We start from the raw sequence: 19,634 nt of genomic DNA on the forward strand, positions 1-19,634 counted from the left end.
CACAAGAGTTACTGACGCTCAACCAATTTAGTGGTTTAGACAAATTCGTGGAGATAGATAAAGCCATGGGTCCATCTCCACCGGTCAGTGCCTGATCTCTGCAGCCAGGCTCTTCTAACGTCGACTGCCCTCATCCACCGTATGACTTCACTTGCCATCAGTGATGGCAGTACATAGTCAAATCCTGCACTGGGTTAGCCACTGTGAGAACAGGGTGCTGGGCTAGACCCGATCCAGCACCCAGGCTTTTCAGCCCTTCTTGATTTCTGGAGGGCCACCAGCCCCTCATCCCTCCTTAAAACACAACATCAGATCTACAGGGAGAAGCAACAGACCTCACGCTCCTCCTTCCGAATTCCTTCCACATCGATATCCATTCCCTGCCACTCCAAAGCAACAGCAAAAAAGTAAATCCCCGCTTTAAAAACCTCTCTAATGTCCTGTTTCGTAACAAGGAGGGAGGCTGAAGTTGGCACCAGCCAAGTCAAACGTTAAAATAGTGGATTGTCAGGAGTAACTGCAGTCGAAAACAGGACAGGCGCTTCAGCCAGACCAGCTGGTCTGGGGTGAGGGTGAAGAGCATGAGCTCTGAGCCAGGAAGAGACACCTGCCTGGACCCCATCAGAGGCCCTTCCTCCAAGTAGCTCCCACAGGAGATGTTGCCGGTTTGTGTGTGTGTGTGTGTGTGTGTGTGTGTGTGTGTGTGCAACAAGATAGAGGGCCTCTTCTGTGGTTCATTTGTGGTCTAAAAGGTGGCAAGAATTATTCTTTTTGCTATTATGGGAACCACAGAACTGTAGCGTTGGGATGGACATCCAGTCTAACCTGCTGCAAGCAACAAACATTATTATTTACTACTCGCCCTCAGCCTAAGTTTCCAGCTATGGCTTTCATACTATTGCTCCGGCATGGGCCCCACCTGCAGTTTGAATAGTCCCAGTTTCCCCCAAAGAATCCTGGGAGCTGTAGTTTGTTAAGGGTGCTCAGAGTTGGTAGGAGACCCCATACTCCTCCCAGAACTACAATTCCCAGAATGTCTTTTATTTATACCTAAAAGTATATCTCTCTATAGTTTTTAAGCGCCAATATGAACAACACCTGTATGCAAAACGCACACAAACACCTCCCCACCCTCCCTGCCTGGGAAAAGCTCTCCTGTGAGTCAATGGCAAGGGAAGAATTTAAAAATCAGGCCTCCCACATGCCAGTCTGTCAATGAAACCGCAGGGAAAGATGCAGCTGTTTGAATCTCCTGACCTGAAACTCCTGTTTCTAATTGCTGTTTTGACCGGTTTAATTTGTTGTGCTGTGTGCGTGTTTATTCCACACTTTAATTGTGGATACTTTAAAAAAAAAATGTTTGGTGGAATCGCTTTATGGTGGGTGTTTACATCTCAATTTTGCAGTCACTTTTATACTTGTAAACGGCTTAGATGCTGCCTAACTGATTGACTGCATTTCTTTCTTAGGCCAGAAACAGGCATCTCGATAAAACAGTTTATCGGACCTGGATTAAGCCTTGTTCCCGTGTGCTTTCTCCTCTACCCCACATCTGATTTTAGTGCTGATATCTTACAGTTCCATGTAAGGTCTGAACCAGAAAACTGGTTTAGCTTAAGCCAAGATAGGTGCCATTAAAGCATGGCAAGAAGGGTTTGCAACAGGCTATTAATTATAAATTTGATTGTCAAGACAGAATCCTCATTCTGTTTCGTCTCTTAGGTGCATGCAGTGCTAAATTCTGGATTTAGTAGTATTGGTATAGAAACACTTCTATGAACATGGGTTGCTCTCCTCAGGGAAACCCGCCTGGTGCCTTCCTTGTATATCTTTTGACACCGGGAAAAACACTCCTCTTCTCCCAGGCCTTGGTTTCACTAGCCAATCTATGGCCTTTTAAACTGTGAGCGTCTGTGTGGGGATATTATTTTATTTATATACTGTGAACCACCCTGTGATCCTCAGATGAAGAGCAGTATAGAAATACTACTATTAAATGATAATTAAAATAATAATAATGAAGGTGAATGGTGGGAGGTTCAGCACTGAGAAAAGGAAGGACCTAGCACTGAGCTGAACTGTGGAACTCACTGCCACAGGAAGCAGTTGTTGGCCACCAGCCGAAAGGAGGAGTAGACAGACTCTTGATCTCAGGGCTGTGGATTTGAGTCCCACATTGGGCAAAGAGATTTCTGCATTGCAAGGGGGTTGGAATAGATGGGCCTTGTAGTCAAGTACAACAAAGCATGCGTTAAATAGGAAATACATATATAAATATATGCTTAACAGCACAGAAGAATAACCACTCAAAGAACTTCGGTTACTTGGACAACAGAGAAGCTGAGTTAATGAAGCAGAGGAGAGGAGCCTGCTTTTTAAATGTTGTTGTTGTTGATTTCATTCCGTGTTTCATTAAAAATGTAGACGGCCCCCTTAACCCTTAAAACCAGCAAGACATTTATCACACCTGAGACTTCCCGAACGCCAAAGCACAACGCAAACCCAAAATGTCTGAGCATAATGTAGATTTGCACATTTATAAAACACTCTGCTGGAGCCTGGTCTGTTTTCCAAACCCTTGTTATCAACCACAATTCTGAATTTTCAGGGGTGGGGAAGAGACTGAGGTCCAGTTCAACGGGGAAGAAAGAGGTTTGCTTTTGAGCATCATATCAGCTCCACCATCCTAAATCTTTCTGCTTTAATCACAAGCCCTTGAGCCTGGGGAAGAAAGGCACTTTGCATATGTCCAGAGGAACCATTTCTATTACAAACCTGCCATTTTATTTTTTAAAAAAATTACATTTGTTACATTATCATCCCAGCATCCCTCCAAGAAAGCTGCAGTGGTATATACTGTTCGTTCTCTCTCTCTCTCTCTCTCTCTCTCTCTCTCTCTCTCTCTCTCTCTCATATCACATAGAGGAGGGAGAAGTCACACAGAGGAGGGAGAAAGGTTGTTTTCTGCTGCTCCAGAGAAGCGGACACGGAGCAATGGATCCAAACTACAAGAAAGAAGATTCCACCTAAACATTAGGAAGAACTTCCTGACAGTAAGAGCTGTTCGACAGTGGAATTTGCTGCCAAGGAGTGTGGTGGAGTCTCCTTCTTTGGAGGTCTTTAAGCAGAGGCTTGACAACCATATGTCAGGAGTGCTCTGATGGTGTTTCCTGCTTGGCAGGCGGTTGGACTCGATGGCCCTTGTGGTCTCTTCCAACTCTATGATTCTCATCACAACCTGTTGTACAACCACCCTGGAAGGTAGACTTAGCTGAGAAACTGCCCCAATGGCACACTCAGTGAGTTTCAACAGCTGAGCTGTGATTCGAACCTGGATCTCTGCCCTGTCCTACCTCAAGAAAACTTAACTATCACACTGGCTCTTGGGAAGGTGTCTTGGATTAGCATGGTGGCTGATTTCCCAACAGGGCGCCCCCGCCAATCAAATCTTTCCCCCGGCATGAATTCCGTCCGTATTGAATTGGCCTCAGTCTCCTCATCTGCAGTATGGGGGATAATACTACTCTAACTTACCTGGCAGGTTTGTTGTGAAAGAATGGCACACTTTTGAATGCCAAGGGGCCGCTGTATAAACCCTGTTATTGATAAGATTTCTGAAAAGTCTCAAAGATCAGAATTCATATCACGGCTGGCTTCTGACGTCACCTGCCCTGCTTTGCCACCTGGCTCTGCACCCCCAAAAATGCTCGAGACCCCCCACTAATGTGGTTTTGGGGGGAATAGAGAAAGTTCCAAGGCTGGAACCCCAAAAGCAAGGAGGGAAAGATGGAGGCTAGATGCAGGGAGCCAGGAAGAGAAAGTCAAGCTCAGTTGTGTAAGCAGATCACACCTGCTGTGATGAGCTTGCCAGCTCACCAACACAACCCCCCCTTTCCAAATTTCTTTACATCACAGTCTGGGGCGGGCAGAGGGGTCCCCAAGGAAGTTGGGGGGAGGTTAGGGGAACGAAAAGGCCAAGCAGCTCAAACCAGGGTGTCAGGAGTGTGAAGCAAACTCACGAGGGGGATGTTGGTGTAGAATCAAGCTGCATTTTAAGGGGGCATTAATTTCAGAGAGATTCAACTGGAAGTAAAACCCACAGGTTTTTCTTTTTGGGGGGAGATCTCAGTGGATGGTCACCCCACCCCAATTTTGCATCCTCTTTCTCCTTTTCCCTCCCTCCTTTGCCACATCAGGGTATCAACAGCCCTGGCGGGTTTATGTAACCCGCTCCAGACTTCCTAAAGCAGGTATTTTACGAGGCCAGCCACAGCGCATGCAAATCAGAAATGTTGGATAGCAAAATGGGGGGGGGGGGAGATGAGGGAGGGCAATGGTTTTGCTGGCGTGCACACACACTCTCCTACCCCCACCCCTTTTAAAAAAGGCGAGGGAGAGCCCAAATGCCAACCGGTCGCCCGCCTGCCGATGACACAGAACGCCAACGAAAGCTGGTACCCCTGGGGCAAGCAAGAAGACCCCTGTTTCCTCTCTCTCCACCCCCATACATAGACAAGCTCCCCAAAAGATTGGGGGGGCGAGGCACGAAGAGCGCAAGGCACGTACTGCTATAGAGGGTGTCGATCCAGGAGAGGCGCGGAGGTCCCCGCTGGCTCAAGGGCTCCATCCTAATTCAGCGATGATGTTGTTGCCGGGAGAACCATCAAATCCTCCGGCAGAAGAGCATCTCTAAACAAAGGGAGAGGGGTTGGGGAGGGGAGTTGGGGAGCCGAAATGTGGAGGCGCACGACGCCGAGAAGAGGGGTGCAATTTGGAAGCTGGGTTTTTTAAAAATAAAAATAAAAATTGGGGGAGATAGGAAACGCACACAGAGATAAACAGAGCAGCTTCGGGGAGAGAGCAGCGGGGGAAAAAAGGTGGAAGCTGCCAGGGAGGGAGAGGATGAGAGGATGAAAAGGGAGGCAGTGAGGATGGAGCTCACATGCCCGCTGGCAGGGGTGGCGCTGGAGATGTGACAGCCCAGTGTGTGTGTTGGGAGGTGGGGTAGGGAGGTGCTGTGTTGGGTGGGGGGAATAGAGAGAAGGCAACTTTCTTCCCAGGGTTTGAGGGGGAGTGAGAGCCCTGCCCACCAATGGCGAGCGCACGAGTGCTCCCCCAATGCTCCCTTATGCAAGGGAGGGAGAGGGAGGCACAAGATGGGGAGGGAGGGAGGGAAGGGAGCCGCCAGTGCCCTGCGGAGGGTGTCTGGGGAAAAGGGACACACACACACACACACACACACACAGGCAGGCAGGCAGTCTCAGGCTCTCGCCCCCTCTGGAGGGAGATGCATGTTCGGGGGTGGGCTGCAGCCGAGTAGTTAGAACATCAGCATTGCGTGCAGAGGGTCCTGGGTTCAGGTTCTAACAGCAGCTCCGGATAGGGCTGGGGACGTCCCTTCCTAAAACCCCTGGAGAGCTGCTGCCAGCCAGTGTGGGCAGTACTGAGCTACATGGACCAGCAAGTTAATGCGGTAGAAAACAGCTTCCTCTGCTTAAAGCATCTTTTTATTTCAAATCATGAGGACTAACATCATGATTCCAGGGGAAGAGCCGCTGGGGCAGAACCGTGTCACAGACTCTGGAGAGACACTGCCAGCCAAGGCTGACAATACTGAGCTAGATGGACCATTGCATCAGTCTACTGAAACCCAGCCTTAATCCAGAACTTTGAGGACTAGATCTTTATTTTATTTTTCCAGGGAGTTCAGTGGGAGAGCAGGTGCTCTGCATGCAGAAGGTTCTGGCTTCAGCTCCCAGTGGGGCTAAGTGACCTCCCTCTAACCCCAGGGAGCCGCTGCCAGCCAGTGTAGACAACCCTGAAGTATGACTCCATAGAAGGCAGCTTCCTACGCTCCTATTTCAACCCTGTATTCAGAATCATGAGGGCTAGAATCTTAACTTGCACTTTGGGGAAGAATCAGACCTGCTTGGCATGCGGAAGGTTCCAGGTTCGATCCCCGAAGGCATCCTGAGGTTGGGCTGAGGAAAACCCCCTCACTCAGGCAGAAAAAGCAGCAACTCTCCCTTAAGAGTTCATCCCCCAACATGTGGAGCTCAGAGGCAGACTGCCTCTATCTCTGGAGGCTCCACCATGGATTGTGAAACCCAGGTGTTCTCCGCCTAAGCTATCCTGATAGGTAGCGGGAGTAGCTGTTCTGTGGCCGTCCTGATGCTCCTGAACTACAACTCCCATCATCCTCTCTGGCTGCTGACCATCCTGGTTCACAGGGCTGATGGGAGCTGGAGTCTGTCAAGGCCTCGGAAAATGGCCAGGGTTCCTCATCCCAGGGCCATGAGGAAAATCCACTTTGCTGAACGAACTCCTTGGCTACAGGGCAGGGAACCCTGTGGGTGCAGATGTGGATGAACTATAACTCCCATCACCCCTAACCTCTGGCCTTAATGGCTGAGGACAGTCTCAGCACCCTTGAACCACAGTTCCCAGGATTCCTTAGGGTGAGGACGTTGTTGTTTAGTCGTTTCGTCGTGTCCTCCTCTTCGTGACCCCCTGGACCAGAGCACGCCAGGCACTCCTGTCTTCCACTGCCTCCCGCCGTTTGGTCAAACTCATATTAGTAGCTTCGAGAACACTGTCCCACCATCTCGTCCTCTGTCGTCCCCTTCTCCTTGTGCCCTCCATCTTTCCCAACATCAGGGTCTTTTCCAGGGAGCCTTCTCTTCTCATGAGGTGGCCAAAGTCTTGGAGCCTCAGCTTCACAATCTGTCCTTCCAGTGAGCACTCAGGGCTGATTTCCTTCAGAACGGAGAGGTTTGATCTTCTTGCAGTCCATGGGACTCTCAAGAGTCTCCTCCAGCACCAGAATTCAAAAGCATCAATTCTTCGGCAATCAGCCTTCTTGATGGTCCAGCTCTCACTTCCATACATCACGACTGGGAAAACCATAGCTTTAACTATATGGACCTTGGTTGGCAAGGTGATGTCTCTGCTTTTAAAGATGCTGTCTAGGTTTGTGCTTTAAATCTATGGTGTCCATACAAACTTAGTTGAACCTAGGACCTTCTGCATGCCCAGCAGCTGCCCTGCCCTGGAGCTGTGGCCTAATACAGCCCAGCAGGGTCTCTACACCAGTGTGGTGTAGAGGTTAGAGCATCAGGCAAGGCCCTGGGAGGCCTGGGTTCGAAGTCCCCTCTCAGCCATGAAACTATCAGAGGGTGTGTGGCCTTGGGCCGGTCACAGACTCTCAGCCTAACCTACCTCACAAGGAAGACCACATACAGTGGTACCTCAGGTTAAGAACTTAATTCGTTCCGGAGGTCCGTTCTTAACCTGAAACTGTTCTTAACCTGAAGCACTACTTTAGCTAATGGGGCCTCCTGCTGCCGCCGTGCCGCCGGAGCACAATTTCTGTTCTCATCCTGAAGCAAAGTTCTTAACCTGAAGCACTATTTCTGGGTTAGCAGAGTCTGTAACCTGAAGCATATGTAACCTGAAGCGTATGTAACCTGAGGTACCACTGTACATACCACCCTGAAATCCTTGGGGTACAAATGCAATAAATTAAAATCAATTTTTAAAACGCCAGAATACCAAGCCGCATTTCTGCCTTTCCCAAGCCGTCCATGTTTTCTCTCCCCTGGGGGGCAGAGAACAGAATCTGGCGACCAGGGCAGCTGTTTGGCATGCAGAAGGTCCCCAACTTTGATCTCCACCTTGATGGGACCGACGCAGCGAACCCTGGCGTAAGCAGCTTTCGCCGTTCAACATAGAGAACGCCACACCCGCTGTGGCAACAGACCAGGAGCCATGAGGAGGTCGGCTCTGCTCTCTCCCCCCCCCCCCCATCTCTACGTTTAGCCCAAGGAAACGCAAGCGCCAGGGAGCCATCAACCCCAATATGTCACAGTGCCAGCCAAGCGTTGCGGCGCAGAGGCTGCCCTTGACGAGAGCGCTGTTGGCCGGTCCGCGCTTGAGGCAAAGTGCCGGCATGGGGCTGCTCCCCCCCCACCTTTGCCTCTGCATATCCCACCCAGGCAGATGTCTCAGGGAATACCAGCAGGATATTTGCAGCAAGGATAGAATCGCAGAATTACGGTAGAGTTGGGAAGGGACCCCCGGTGGTCATCCAGTCTAACCCCCTGCAATGCAGGAATCTCAACCCAAGCATACCCAACAGAGGGCATGCTAACCTCTGATTATAAACCTCCAAGGAAGGAAAAGGCCTCTGTGTACAGAGTTCTGGGATCCTTTCACTAGGACTAGCGACTTTCCCCTCCTTTTCATACAAAAGCTCAAGAGCTGGCACACCTGCCCAGAAGCACCTAGGGAAGCCCTCATGGGCGCCACAGCGCCCGTGGGCACCTGGTTGGCGACCCCCTGTTCCTGGGGATTTCAACCATCAGTATCATGGGCTGCCCACCGGCCAAGGAGTTTTTCCTAGAAGCCCACACAAATGCTTATCCGAAGATAAAAAGGAGGCGGGCAGGCAGGCAGGAACCCCAACAGTCCTGGAACACTGACTCCCTTTTCAAAATAAAATAAAATAATAATAATTTATTATTTGTACCCCGCCCATCTGGCTGGGTTTCCCCAGCCACTCTGGGAGGCTTCCAACAAAGATTAAAAATACATTAAAACAAAGATTAAAAATCACACACACACACACACACACACACACACACACACAGTATTGTCCCCTTGAAATGGCAAAGTCAGATTTAGAGGATATTATTATACTAGAGCAAGTGATCAAAACCAGCACACCTTGACAGAGCAGCTTTGGGTTGCAAGGCTTGGGGAGAGAACCGGAGTCAGTGTGGTGTAGTGGTTAGAGTCCTGGACTAGGACCCAGAAGACGAAGGTTCAAATCCCTGCTTAGCCGTGAAGCTCGCTGGATGCGGCCTCAGGTCAGTCCCTATCCTTCTCAACCTAACCGACCTCACAGGCTTGTTGAGAGGACCAAATGGGGAGGAGGGAGACCGAACGCCACCTTGCGCTCCTTCGAGGAAAACAAGGATGTACCGTATTTTTCGCTCTATAAGACGCACCAGACCACAAGACGTTTTGGAGGAGGAAAACAAGAAAAAAAATATTCTGAATCTCAGAAGCCAGAACAGCAAGAGGGATCGCTGTGCAGCGAAAGCAGAACTCCCTCCTGGCTTCTGGGATAGCTGCGCAGCCTGCATTTGCTTCATAAGACGCACACACATTTCCTCTTACTTTTTAGGAGGGAAAAAGTGAGTCTTATAGAGCAGAAAATACAGTAATTGCAATATATAAGTAATAATAAATAACATAGATCTATAAATTATTATTATATTATTAGTATTAGTATTCATCAAAATATTTCATGCCAAACAATTGAGAATGGCAAAACATTAGGATTTTAGAAAATCAGAAATTCAGAAATCAGAAATCAGAAATTTAGAAAATTATCATAAAAAAGGAATTATTATTATTGGAATAGATCTAGCCAACGGCACCCTGATCCTTGGGGGGGGGGGGCATCCAAAAATGCGGATCTGAAACCAGGAGATAAGGGAGAACGGCAAAAGATTTGGATCCACCAAGCTTCTTTTCTCCTGGAGGGCGGGACTCGAACCCATGGCTTCGAGTGACAAGAGAGGAGATTCCGACTGAACATCAGGAAGAACTTTCTGACAGTGAGAGCTGTTTGACAGCGGAACGGACTCCCTTGGGAGGTTGTGGACTCTCTCTCCTTGGAGGTTTTTAAGCAGAGGTTGGATTGCCCTGGATGCTTGAGTTGAGATTCTTGCATTGCGGGGGGTTGGACTAGATGACCATGGGGGGTCCCTTCCGATTCTACAATTCTATGAAAACTGCCGGCTGCCTGACTCTATGTCTCCCAAGAGTGATCTCTCTCCCCCGCCCCTTCTCCTCTGCCACTTCACTCACGGACTGGCAGTGCCTCTCAACACCCTCCAAGTGAGTCACGAGGGAGGGGTGGCAATGAATCACCAGCAGAAGGTGGGAAAAGGCGGGGGGGGGGAGAACGTGCCATAATTAGCCCCCAAAGATGCCTGCACAAAGGAGACGGATCAGGACAGTATCTTTGCTCTCTCTTCTTCCACCTGCCTTGCCCAACCTTCCAGTCTCTGCTTCTCAGTTTGTATTGTATTATTTTATGCGCTGTGGCTTGCCGTTGTTTTATTGACTGGAGTTTCGAAATTATTTATTGTAATTGTTAAGAGTGGGTTTCTAATGATAGTTGAATGTAGATTGCTTATTTTAAAGCTGTTTTACTGTCACATTTTTGTACTGCATTACAGTGGTACCTTGGGTTACAGACGCTTCGGGTTACAGACGCTTCAGGTTACAGACGCCGCTAACCCAGAAATAGTGCTTCAGGTTAAGAACTTTGCTTCAGGATGAGAACAGATATCGTGCTCCGGTGGCGCCGCAGCAGCAGGAGGCCCCATTAGCTAAAGTGGTGCTTCAGGTTAAGAACAGTTTCAGGTTAAGAACGGACCTCCGGAACGAATTAAGTACTTAACCCGAGGTACCACTGTAGATTGTTATCAGCTGTACATTCTTTGTTTCTTCAGCTTGAGTATTGTAAGATAGAAAAGGCGGTACAGTATACAAATTAAAAGTGGTGATGATGGTGGTGGTGGTTGCCTGTGTACAAACACAAAACAAATGCCACCCTCATCCTCAAGAGACGACAGAAATAAAGGCAGATTCACACATTCATCCGCATTCTTTTTTTTGGGGGGGGGTTAATTCTTACATGCCCATCAGTTGACTGCAATCAAGATGGCAGGCAGGGATGTGTGTCCCCCCCCAAAAAAACACCACTTATCCTCACAACAACCCTGCAAGGAAGGCTGAGTTGAGAGGGAGGAGACAGCAGGCAACTGGCCCAATATAATCCAGTAAGCTCAATCATAGAATTGGAAGGGACCTTGGGGGTCATCTAGTCCAACCCGCCGAAATGCAGGACCTTTTGCCAAAGTGCTGCTCGAACCCAAAACCCTGCGATGAAGAGTCTCAGGCTCTATTGACTGAGATGGGGTACATAAGTTTATTTCCCCAATTTCCGCATTTTTGGAAGATGCTTGGAGGCTCCTCAGGGGTCAAGAGACTAATGAATTGAAGAAATTAGTAAATAAAATAATAATAATAGAGTGAGACCTGTCAGCATCTCACAGCTCTTCTCAGATACCTGGACTAGTCCACATTCAAAGTGTTCCCATTGGAATATAAGGCTCTTAATAGCCTAGGACCAGTTTACATGCAAGATCACCTTGGAACTTTAAAAAGAGGAATAAACCAAAAACAGATTAAAAAGCACATCTACATTCTACAAGCCCCCATAGGCTTAATGGTTGCTTTTAACTGCTTTTCTAAACTAATAATTTCATTGTTTTATTCTTTTCACAAACTGCTTTGAGGTTGCTGGGTTTGGGGTTTTTCTTTATTTACAATTAAGCGGTATATATGTTTGATAAAAGAAAAGAAATAAAATTCATCCACACTTTAAGGAGAGCAGCCGGGTCATCGTGAAGTTAAACGCAAAAATGCCGGCCTGCAATTATGTTCCTGTAGATTCTGCCAAACTGATACCCTCCAGATGCTTTGGGAGTTGTAGTTCAAAACATCTTCTGGGGGGCGTCAGCTTGGCGAAGGTTGTTTTGCTGTGTTGCTTCAAATTGCTTTTATGGACTTTTCAGATCTAGTGAGCCAGCCTGGGATCTGGATGGAGGCTCTTCTGCTGGCAAAGGATGTGACTGACCACCAAGCTACAGCCCCGTCCTACGTCAGCAGCAGGAACCCAATTTTATCTCTGTGGGGAAAGCAGCATCAGACAAGATGGGCTCTGGCTTGACTCCAGATAGAAGGTGGATTTCTTCCTTTGCCCACTCACGTCAGTGCAAAAGGATGGGAGCGAAAAGCCGTGGCAGCTTTGCATGCCAAGCGGGGCTGGGAAAGGCTCCTCCTGAAACCCTGGAGGGATGCTGCCAGTCAGTGCTGCTAGTACTGAGCCAGAAGGAGCAACGGTATTTCCTGTTCAGCCATTGATTCAGAACCATGAGGACTGGAATCTTGGCTTTAGTTTTAGGGGAGGAGCCACAGCTCAGGGGTGCGAACCCTGTTTTGTATGCAGAAGGTCCCAGGTTTCATCTAAGTGACAAGTTGCTTTCCCCATACAGTGGTACCTTGGTTCTCAAACACTTGGTACTCAAACAACTTGGAACCCAAACACTGCAAACCCAGAAGTAAGTGTTCTGGTTTGCGAACTTTTTTTCGGAAGCCAAACATACTCTGTTTTGAGTTTTACGCTACTGATGTGAATGCCACACTTCCATTTTGAGTTTTATGCTGAGCTCTGTCTGTTTTTGTTATTTTTGTTTTGTTTTGTTGGCTCTTTTTGTTTTGTTTTTGTGGAACCCAGTTCAGCCATTGATTGATTGATTGATTGATTGTGTGACTGCAGTACACTGTTTAATGCTTTCGTTTTATGGATCAATGGTCTCGTTAATATGGTAAAATTCACACTAAATTGCTGTTTTAGGGGTTGTTTTTAAAAGTCTGAAACGGATTAATCCATTTTGCATGACTTTCTATGGGAAAATGCGCCTTGGTTTTAGAACGCTTTGGTTTCCTTCTGGAAAGGATTAAGTTTGAGAACCAAGGTACCACTGTATTTATTTACCTACTTAATTTATACAGCTGCCCTATAGGAGAAGTACAACAGGAAGCCAGTGTGGTGTAGTGGTTAGAGTTTTGCACTAGCACCTGGGAGATCAGGGTTCGAATCCCCGTTCAGTCACAAAGCTCACTGGGTGAGCCTGGGGTCAGTCGCAGCCTCTTCACCTACCTTGCAGGGCATTGTAAGGATTAACTGTGGAAGGGGATGAACCACGTACTCCTGGGGTACAAAGCAAGAATAAGTTCTTCAGTTTACCTGCTTAAGAAGGCTGGAGGGGCCAGCCAGGTGGAGATTTCTAACCCTGGCTCTCTCTGCTAAAACACCCTCTGTGCATGCTCAGGAGGCTTCCCGCTTCAGCTGTGCCTTCTGGCTTTCAGAGGTCAGTTCTAGGGCCAACACAAAACTCTTATTGCTGCGGCAAAGGCAGAGGGGGAGAGACAGCTAATCGATGGAAGGCAAACCTCTAATAAAATAAGAACTGAGAAAATGTGTGCGCGCACGCACACACACACACACACACACAGTCCATCCTCTCCTTCCCTTCTTTACCACAAGGTCCCCAAAGCCCAGGCAATTACTGGTGGGGGAACGAGAACGCAGAAATGGAAACCACCAAGGACAGGTCCAGTCCGGTAAAATTATATATTGTTACTTTTGAGAAGCTCTCTGACATCTCTGCCCTTAACCAGCTCCAGGCCGCCACCTTGTGGCCCAAAGGGATCCATGCAGTAGTTTTTAGATGGGTCCAGGGAGAAAAAGGGAGCCCTTCACCAGTTGAATGGCTGCCTGTCACATTGCCACCAAAAGGGAGTCTGTGCTTTCCAAAAACAGTGGGGGCTAGATTTCTCTGAAAGTCCAGGCTACAAAGAACCCGCCCAAGCGTATCCCCACCATGCATTTAAACCCTGTTTTTAAAACTATCATTATTTTTTAAGGTTGCTGTTCTCTTTTTTCCAGTTTCTACCTTTGGCTCCTAGGCCAAACACACAAAAAATGTGTGCCCAGGAACTTTTGCATGCACTAAATAACACTTTTTAAAAAACCAACAACTTGAAACTTGACGCGAGAGTTTTGCAGGTCTCTGAGCTGCCTTGGGCCCAGGGCCAAGTGCGGCCCTTAAGGCCCCTCTGTCTGGCCCCTCTGTCTGGCCCCTGGGACTCCCTCCATCCCCAGGCCACGCCCTTCACTGGCCCTCCTTCGCACCCTCTTGGGAGTTTCGGATGGGCTGGGGCTGTCAGATCTGTTTTTTGATATTTCTTGCTCCCATGGGAGACACTGGTGAAACAAACTTAAATGGGCAACTTCATGGAAAAGAGGGCTATCAAAGGCGACTAGCAGGAGGGGAGAGCGGCTGAAGATCACAGGGCGGTTTGCAAGATAAAAACACAATTATACATAACAGAATGAATCCCAATTCCTGGAAACCTCAGGAGGGGAGAGGGCTGCTTGGATCCTGCTTGTGGGCTTTCCTTCGGTGCCTCTGTGAGAACAGGATGCTGGCCTAGATGGGCCACTGGCCTGATCCAGCTACAGAGCTCCTCTGATGGAACCTCCATGCCCAGAGACAGTCTATCTAGGTGCCTAGGTTCTTAGGGACTGAAGGCAGCCCTGTTCAGGGAAGTTTTTAATGTGTGACATTTTAATGTATTTTTAATCTTTGTTGGAAGCCGCCCAGAGTGGCTGGGGAAACCCAGCCAGATGGGCAGGGTACAAATAAATTATTATTATTATTATTATTATTATTATTTGGCCACTGTGGAGACAGGAGGCTGGAACAGGTGGGAAACCGGCCTGATCCGGCAGGCGCTTCTTATGTTCTTATGGTGTGTTTTACACTGCTTTTTATAGACGTTTCTTGCAAGTTGCTTTTTTTTCTTTTTATCTGAAAAAAGCAATAGATAATAATCGTCATTTTGATAAATGAGACAGCATCCTTCCCGGCCCTCCAAGAGCTCGTTTCTGCTTTTACCATCGGCAAAAGGCTTTCGCTTCCTTTTGAGGGGGGCGAGGCAGCAAAACCGCAGGGACGATGCTCAGAGGCAGGTGCAGAGACCACCGTTTCCTGAGAGAAGCACTGGCAGCTCTGAAAGCCTTGCAAGCTGTCCCCTCGGCCTCAGAGAGGAGATGCTGCACACAGGAGCATCACCAATGAGTCACCCGAAGTTTTTAGGCGAGAGTTCTTCAGTAGCATCAGACTTCCCCAGCCAGCTGCCCTCTAGGAGTCCCACGAAATCTTCCTTCTGCCGTCTATGCTCTGGTAACCTCTAGGCTGGATTTGTGCAATGCGTTATACATAGGGCTGCCTCTGAAGACAGTTCAGAAGCGTCACCAGGGCTAGAAGGTTTGAGAATATAATGCCAATCCTAGCCCAACGGCACTGGCTGCCAATTGGTTTCTGAGCCCATGGACTGCAAGAAGATCAAACCTCTCCATTCTGAAGGAAATCAGCCCTGAGTGCTCACTGGAAGGACAGATCCTGAAGCTGAGGCTCCAAGACTTTGGCCACCTCATGAGAAGAGAAGACTCCCTGGAAAAGACCCTGATGTTGGGAAAGATGGAGGGCAGAAGGAGAAGGGGACGACAGAGGATGAGATGGTGGGACAGTGTTCTCGAAGCTACCAGCATAAGTTTGACCAAACTGCGGGAGGCAGTGGAAGACAGGAGTGCCTGGCGTGCTCTGGTCCAGGGGGTCACCAAGAATCGGAGACGACTAAATGACTAAACAACAACAACAAAAGCCCAACAGCACTGACTGCCAATTGGTTCCTGGGCCCAATTCAAAGTGCTGGTTTTGACCTGTAAAGCTTTAAATGGCTCAGGACTTGCAATCCCTCAAGGACCGCCTCTCTCCTTTTGAACAGCCCCAGACCCTGAGATCATCATCTGAGGCCCTTCTTTGTGCGCCTCCTCCGTGAGAGGTCCAGAGGGCAGCAACACAAGAACGGGGCCCTTTCTGTAGTGGCTCCCTGCTTGTGGAACGCCCTCCCCAGAGAGGCTCCCCTGGCGCCTTCACTCCATATCTTTAGGTGCCAGGCAAAAGCATTCCTCTTCTCCCAGGTCTTTGGCTAATTAAACAATCTATGGCCTTTTAAATGTGTTTGATGAAAGGGGGTTATTGTTTCATTAAGTGTTTTGAGCTCTCATTTTGTATTCTTACGTTGTGAACTGCGCTGCGATCTTCAGATGAAGGGCGACAATAACAATTTAATAAATGGGAATAATTATCATCTGGAGGGCAGCAGGTTAGGGAGTGCTTCTGTGGGGGTGTCCCTTGTGATCCAAACTGACCCCCAGAAACCCTACAGATCCCGGTCCTCAGAAGCCCCTTGAGGGATGACACACTAAAACGGGGGAGGGGGGGCACAAATGCACGCACGCACGCACACACACACACACACACACACACGCACACACACATACACACACACATCAGGAAGTTGCTTTAGCAAGAGGTCAAAGGGAACCAGACCGTTCCTAATCACCTCTAAAGCACCATGTTCAAAATCACGCACCTAAAAAAAAAGTAACTTAAGGCAGAGCCCTAAATGCTGCACCCAGACAGGAGCTCACCTGCTGCAACTCTGCGAGAGTGCCTGCTCTGGTCTGCTGCCAATCCATCTCTGCTGGGGCGGGATAATTTGTCCATTGTCACTCTGACCGTTCCCCATGCTGGGATGAGGACCTCAGAGAAGAGGCGGCCTGCCGCAGCTCTGCACAAGTTGCTCCAATCAGGAGGCAACCCCCGGGAACAGAACCTCAGAGGACATCTAGTCCAACCCGCTCTAGAGGCAGAAAATTCACAGCAGCAGCATCCCTGATGGAAATCTTTTATCTGCTATCCTTTGGGGCCAATACAGAAAGCAACTGGCATACGACATAGGGAGTCAGACCACTGATCCATCTAGTTTAATACTGTCCGCACTGACTGGCAGCCGCAGCTCTCCAGGATTTCAGGCAGGGTGTCCTCCCCAGTCGTACCTAGAGATGCTGGAGATTGAACCTAGGTGCTCTACCACTGAGCCACTGCCCTTCCCCTAAAAACAAACCAAGTTTCCAGTCCTCAAGGTTCTGAATTTGGGGTTGAAATAGCAAGCGTTCATCTAGTTCAGTATCGCTTCCGAGCATGTTTCCGGGCACAATTCAAAGTGTTGGTGCTGACCTTTAAAGCCCTAAACGGCCTCAGTCCAGTATACCTGAGGGAGCGTCTCCACCCCCATCGTTCTGCCCGGATACTGAGATCCAGCGCTGAGGGCCTTTTGGTGGTTCCCTCACTGCGAGAAGCCAAGTTACAGGGAACTAGGCAGAGGGCCTTCTCGGTAGTGGCACCCACCCTGTGGAACTCCCTCCCACCAGATGTCAAAGAGAACAACAACTACCAGACTTTTAGAAGGCATCTGAAGGCAGCCCTCTTTAGGGGAAGCTTTTAATGTTTAATAGTCTACTGTATTTTAATATTCTGTTGGAAGCCGCCCAGAGTGGCTGGAGAAACCCAGCCAGATGGGCGGGGTATAAAATATTATTATTATTATTATTATTATTATTATTATTATTATTTTGCCTACACTGACTGGCAGCAGCTCTCCAGGACCTGGAGATGCTGCCGGGTCCTTCTGCATGAAAAGCGAGGGCTGTACCGCTACGCTACAGCCCTTCCCCAAGGGCTCTGCCTCCCTGCCACTCCTGGCTCAAGCTTGAGAAGAACACACAGGTAGGCATGTCACTCCCGCAGGGCGTAGCAGTTGCCGTGTTGCCCTAGAGGCAAGCAGCCCAGCTTGGCTTCCCGGCCAGAGGACATCCTCCTCCTTGCCTGAGTCAACAGCCCAAGCGCACCCAATAAACAAGGGCTGTTTGCTTTGGCAGGAGAGGCAAACCAAGGAGGGGTGGAGAGCAAGCCTTTGAATCAGGTCAGGGGAGAAGCTTAGGACCAGGGGCTGAATGCGGATCCTGCTCTCTTGAGCTGGTCCCTGGACACACCCCTCACCAGCCCTGATTCAGTAACAATAAACACAGCCGTACCTTGGTTTTCAAACAGCTTAGTTCTCGTACGTTTTGGCTCCCAAACGCCACAAGCCTGGAAGTGACTGTTCCGGTTTGCAAACTATTTTTGGAACCCGAATGTCCGATGGGGCTAATTTTATTTATTTATTTATTTATTTATTTATTTATTTATTTATACCCCGCCCATCTGGCTGTGTTTCCAACCGAGTATTAAAATACAATAACCTATTAAACATTAAAAGCTTCCCTAAACAGGGCTGCCTTCAGATGTCCTCTAAATGTCAGATAGTTGCTTATTTCCTTGACATCTGATGGGAGGGTGTTCCACAGGGCGGGCGCCACTACCAAGAAGGCCCTCTGCCTGGTTCCCTGTAACCTCAACATCTTGCAGTGAGGGAACCGCCAGAAGGCCCTCAGCGCTGGATCTCACTGTCCGGGTAGAATGATGGGGGTGGAGATGCTCCTTCAGGTATACAGGACTGAGGCCGTTTGGGGCTTTCAAGATCAGCACCAACACTTTGAATTGTGCTCGGAAACATACTGGGAGCCAGTGGAGGTCTTTCAAGACCGGTGTTATATGGTCTCGGTGGCCGCTCCCAATCACCAGTCTAACTGCTGCATTCTGGATTACCGGTAGTTGTAGTTTCTGGGTCACCTTCAAAGGTAGCTCCATGTAGAGCGCATTGCAGTAGTCCAAGCGAGAGATAACTAGAGTATGCACCACTCTGGCGAGACAGTCTGTGGGCAGATAGGGTCTCATCCTGCGTACCAGATGGAGCTGGTAGACAGCTGCCCTGGATACAGAATTAACCTGTGCCTCCATGGACAGCTGTGAGTCCAAAATGACTCCCAGGCTGCGCACCTGGTCCTTCAGGGGCACAGTTGCCCATTCAGGACCAGGGAGTCCTCCACACCTGCCCACCTCCACACCTGCCCACCAAAACAGTACTCCTGTCTTGTCAGGATTCAACCTCAATCTGTTAGCTGCCATCCATCCTCCAACCGCCTTCTGTGCGCAGAAGCCAAGGTGGAAAATATTATTTATTAAATTTGTATACTTTGCCCTTCATCCGTAGATCTCAGGGTGGTATACAAAGTAAAAATACAGAATTAAAAGCACAAAATGCATAATAAAAATAATAAACTAAACAAACCAATAATCCCCCATTCCAAGACACATATAAAAGGGTATAGGATGTCAATCAGCCAAAGGCCATGCAGAAGAGGAACCAGTCGCCTGGCACCTGAAGGTGTATAATGAAGGCACCAGGCGAACCTTCCTGGGGAAATGCATTCCACAAACGAGGAGCCACTGCAGAAAAGGCCCCGTTCTCGTGTTGCCACCCTCCGGACTTCTAGTGGAAGGGGCACACAAAGGGCCTCAGGTGATGATCTCAGGGTCTGGGTAGCTTCATATGGAGAGAGGCGGTCCTTGAGGTACTATATTTACATGCAATGCCCCACCCACTTTTGCCACTGGCCCCGCCCACTACTGGCACGCCCCACCCCACAAAGCAATGTGACTCTCAAGCTGGAAAGTGTCCCTCTCCCTTGCTCAGAATTCTAGCCCTTAGGTCGCTTGATTTTAATGATTTAATTCTAATGCTAGCAAAGTTGCATTTCAAGTCGCTTTGGCCCAGTCTTGAACCCACAACAAAATGGGCTGCTGGTGAAACCTGTGCCCCCCCCCAGCTGTTTAGAGTGTTGCAGGATCAGGCCAATGGCCCATCTAGTCCAGCACCCTCTACTCACAATGGCCAACCAGATTCCTGTGGGAAACCTGGAAGCAGGACCCAAGCAAAAGAACTCTGTCCCCTCCTGCGGCTTCCATCAACTGCTGTTCAGAAGCATGGCTGCCCCCAACCGTGGAGAAAGAATCCTGGCTAGTAGCCATCAATAGCCCTTTCCCTCCTCCATGGATTTGTCAAATCCTCTTTTAAAGGCACCCAAGTTGGTGGCCATTGGTCCCCTGTGGCAGGGAGTTCCACAGGTCAACTAGGTG

At 48.9% G+C, this 19,634-nt stretch overlaps 1 protein-coding gene across 2 annotated transcripts in view; it reads right to left on the reverse strand.

The window, feature by feature from the left end:
- Window positions 1-19,634, reverse strand: part of ABR (ABR activator of RhoGEF and GTPase) — a 123,916-nt gene that overhangs the window by 94,404 nt on the left and 9,878 nt on the right. Inside the window, exon 1 of one of the 2 annotated variants that reach the window (XM_083715053.1) lies at window positions 4,567-4,855. The exons of the other annotated variant lie outside the window; for it this stretch is intronic. Coding sequence (XP_083571179.1) covers window positions 4,567-4,627 — 61 coding nt within the window. The 5' untranslated portion in view covers window positions 4,628-4,855. Of the gene's footprint in view, window positions 1-4,566; window positions 4,856-19,634 lie in introns of those variants that run through there. 2 annotated transcript variants of the gene reach the window in all.

The sequence above is a fragment of the Podarcis gaigeae genome (assembly GCF_964106915.1).
Source record: "Podarcis gaigeae genome assembly, chromosome: 15".
Taxonomy (NCBI): Eukaryota; Metazoa; Chordata; class Lepidosauria; order Squamata; family Lacertidae; genus Podarcis; species Podarcis gaigeae.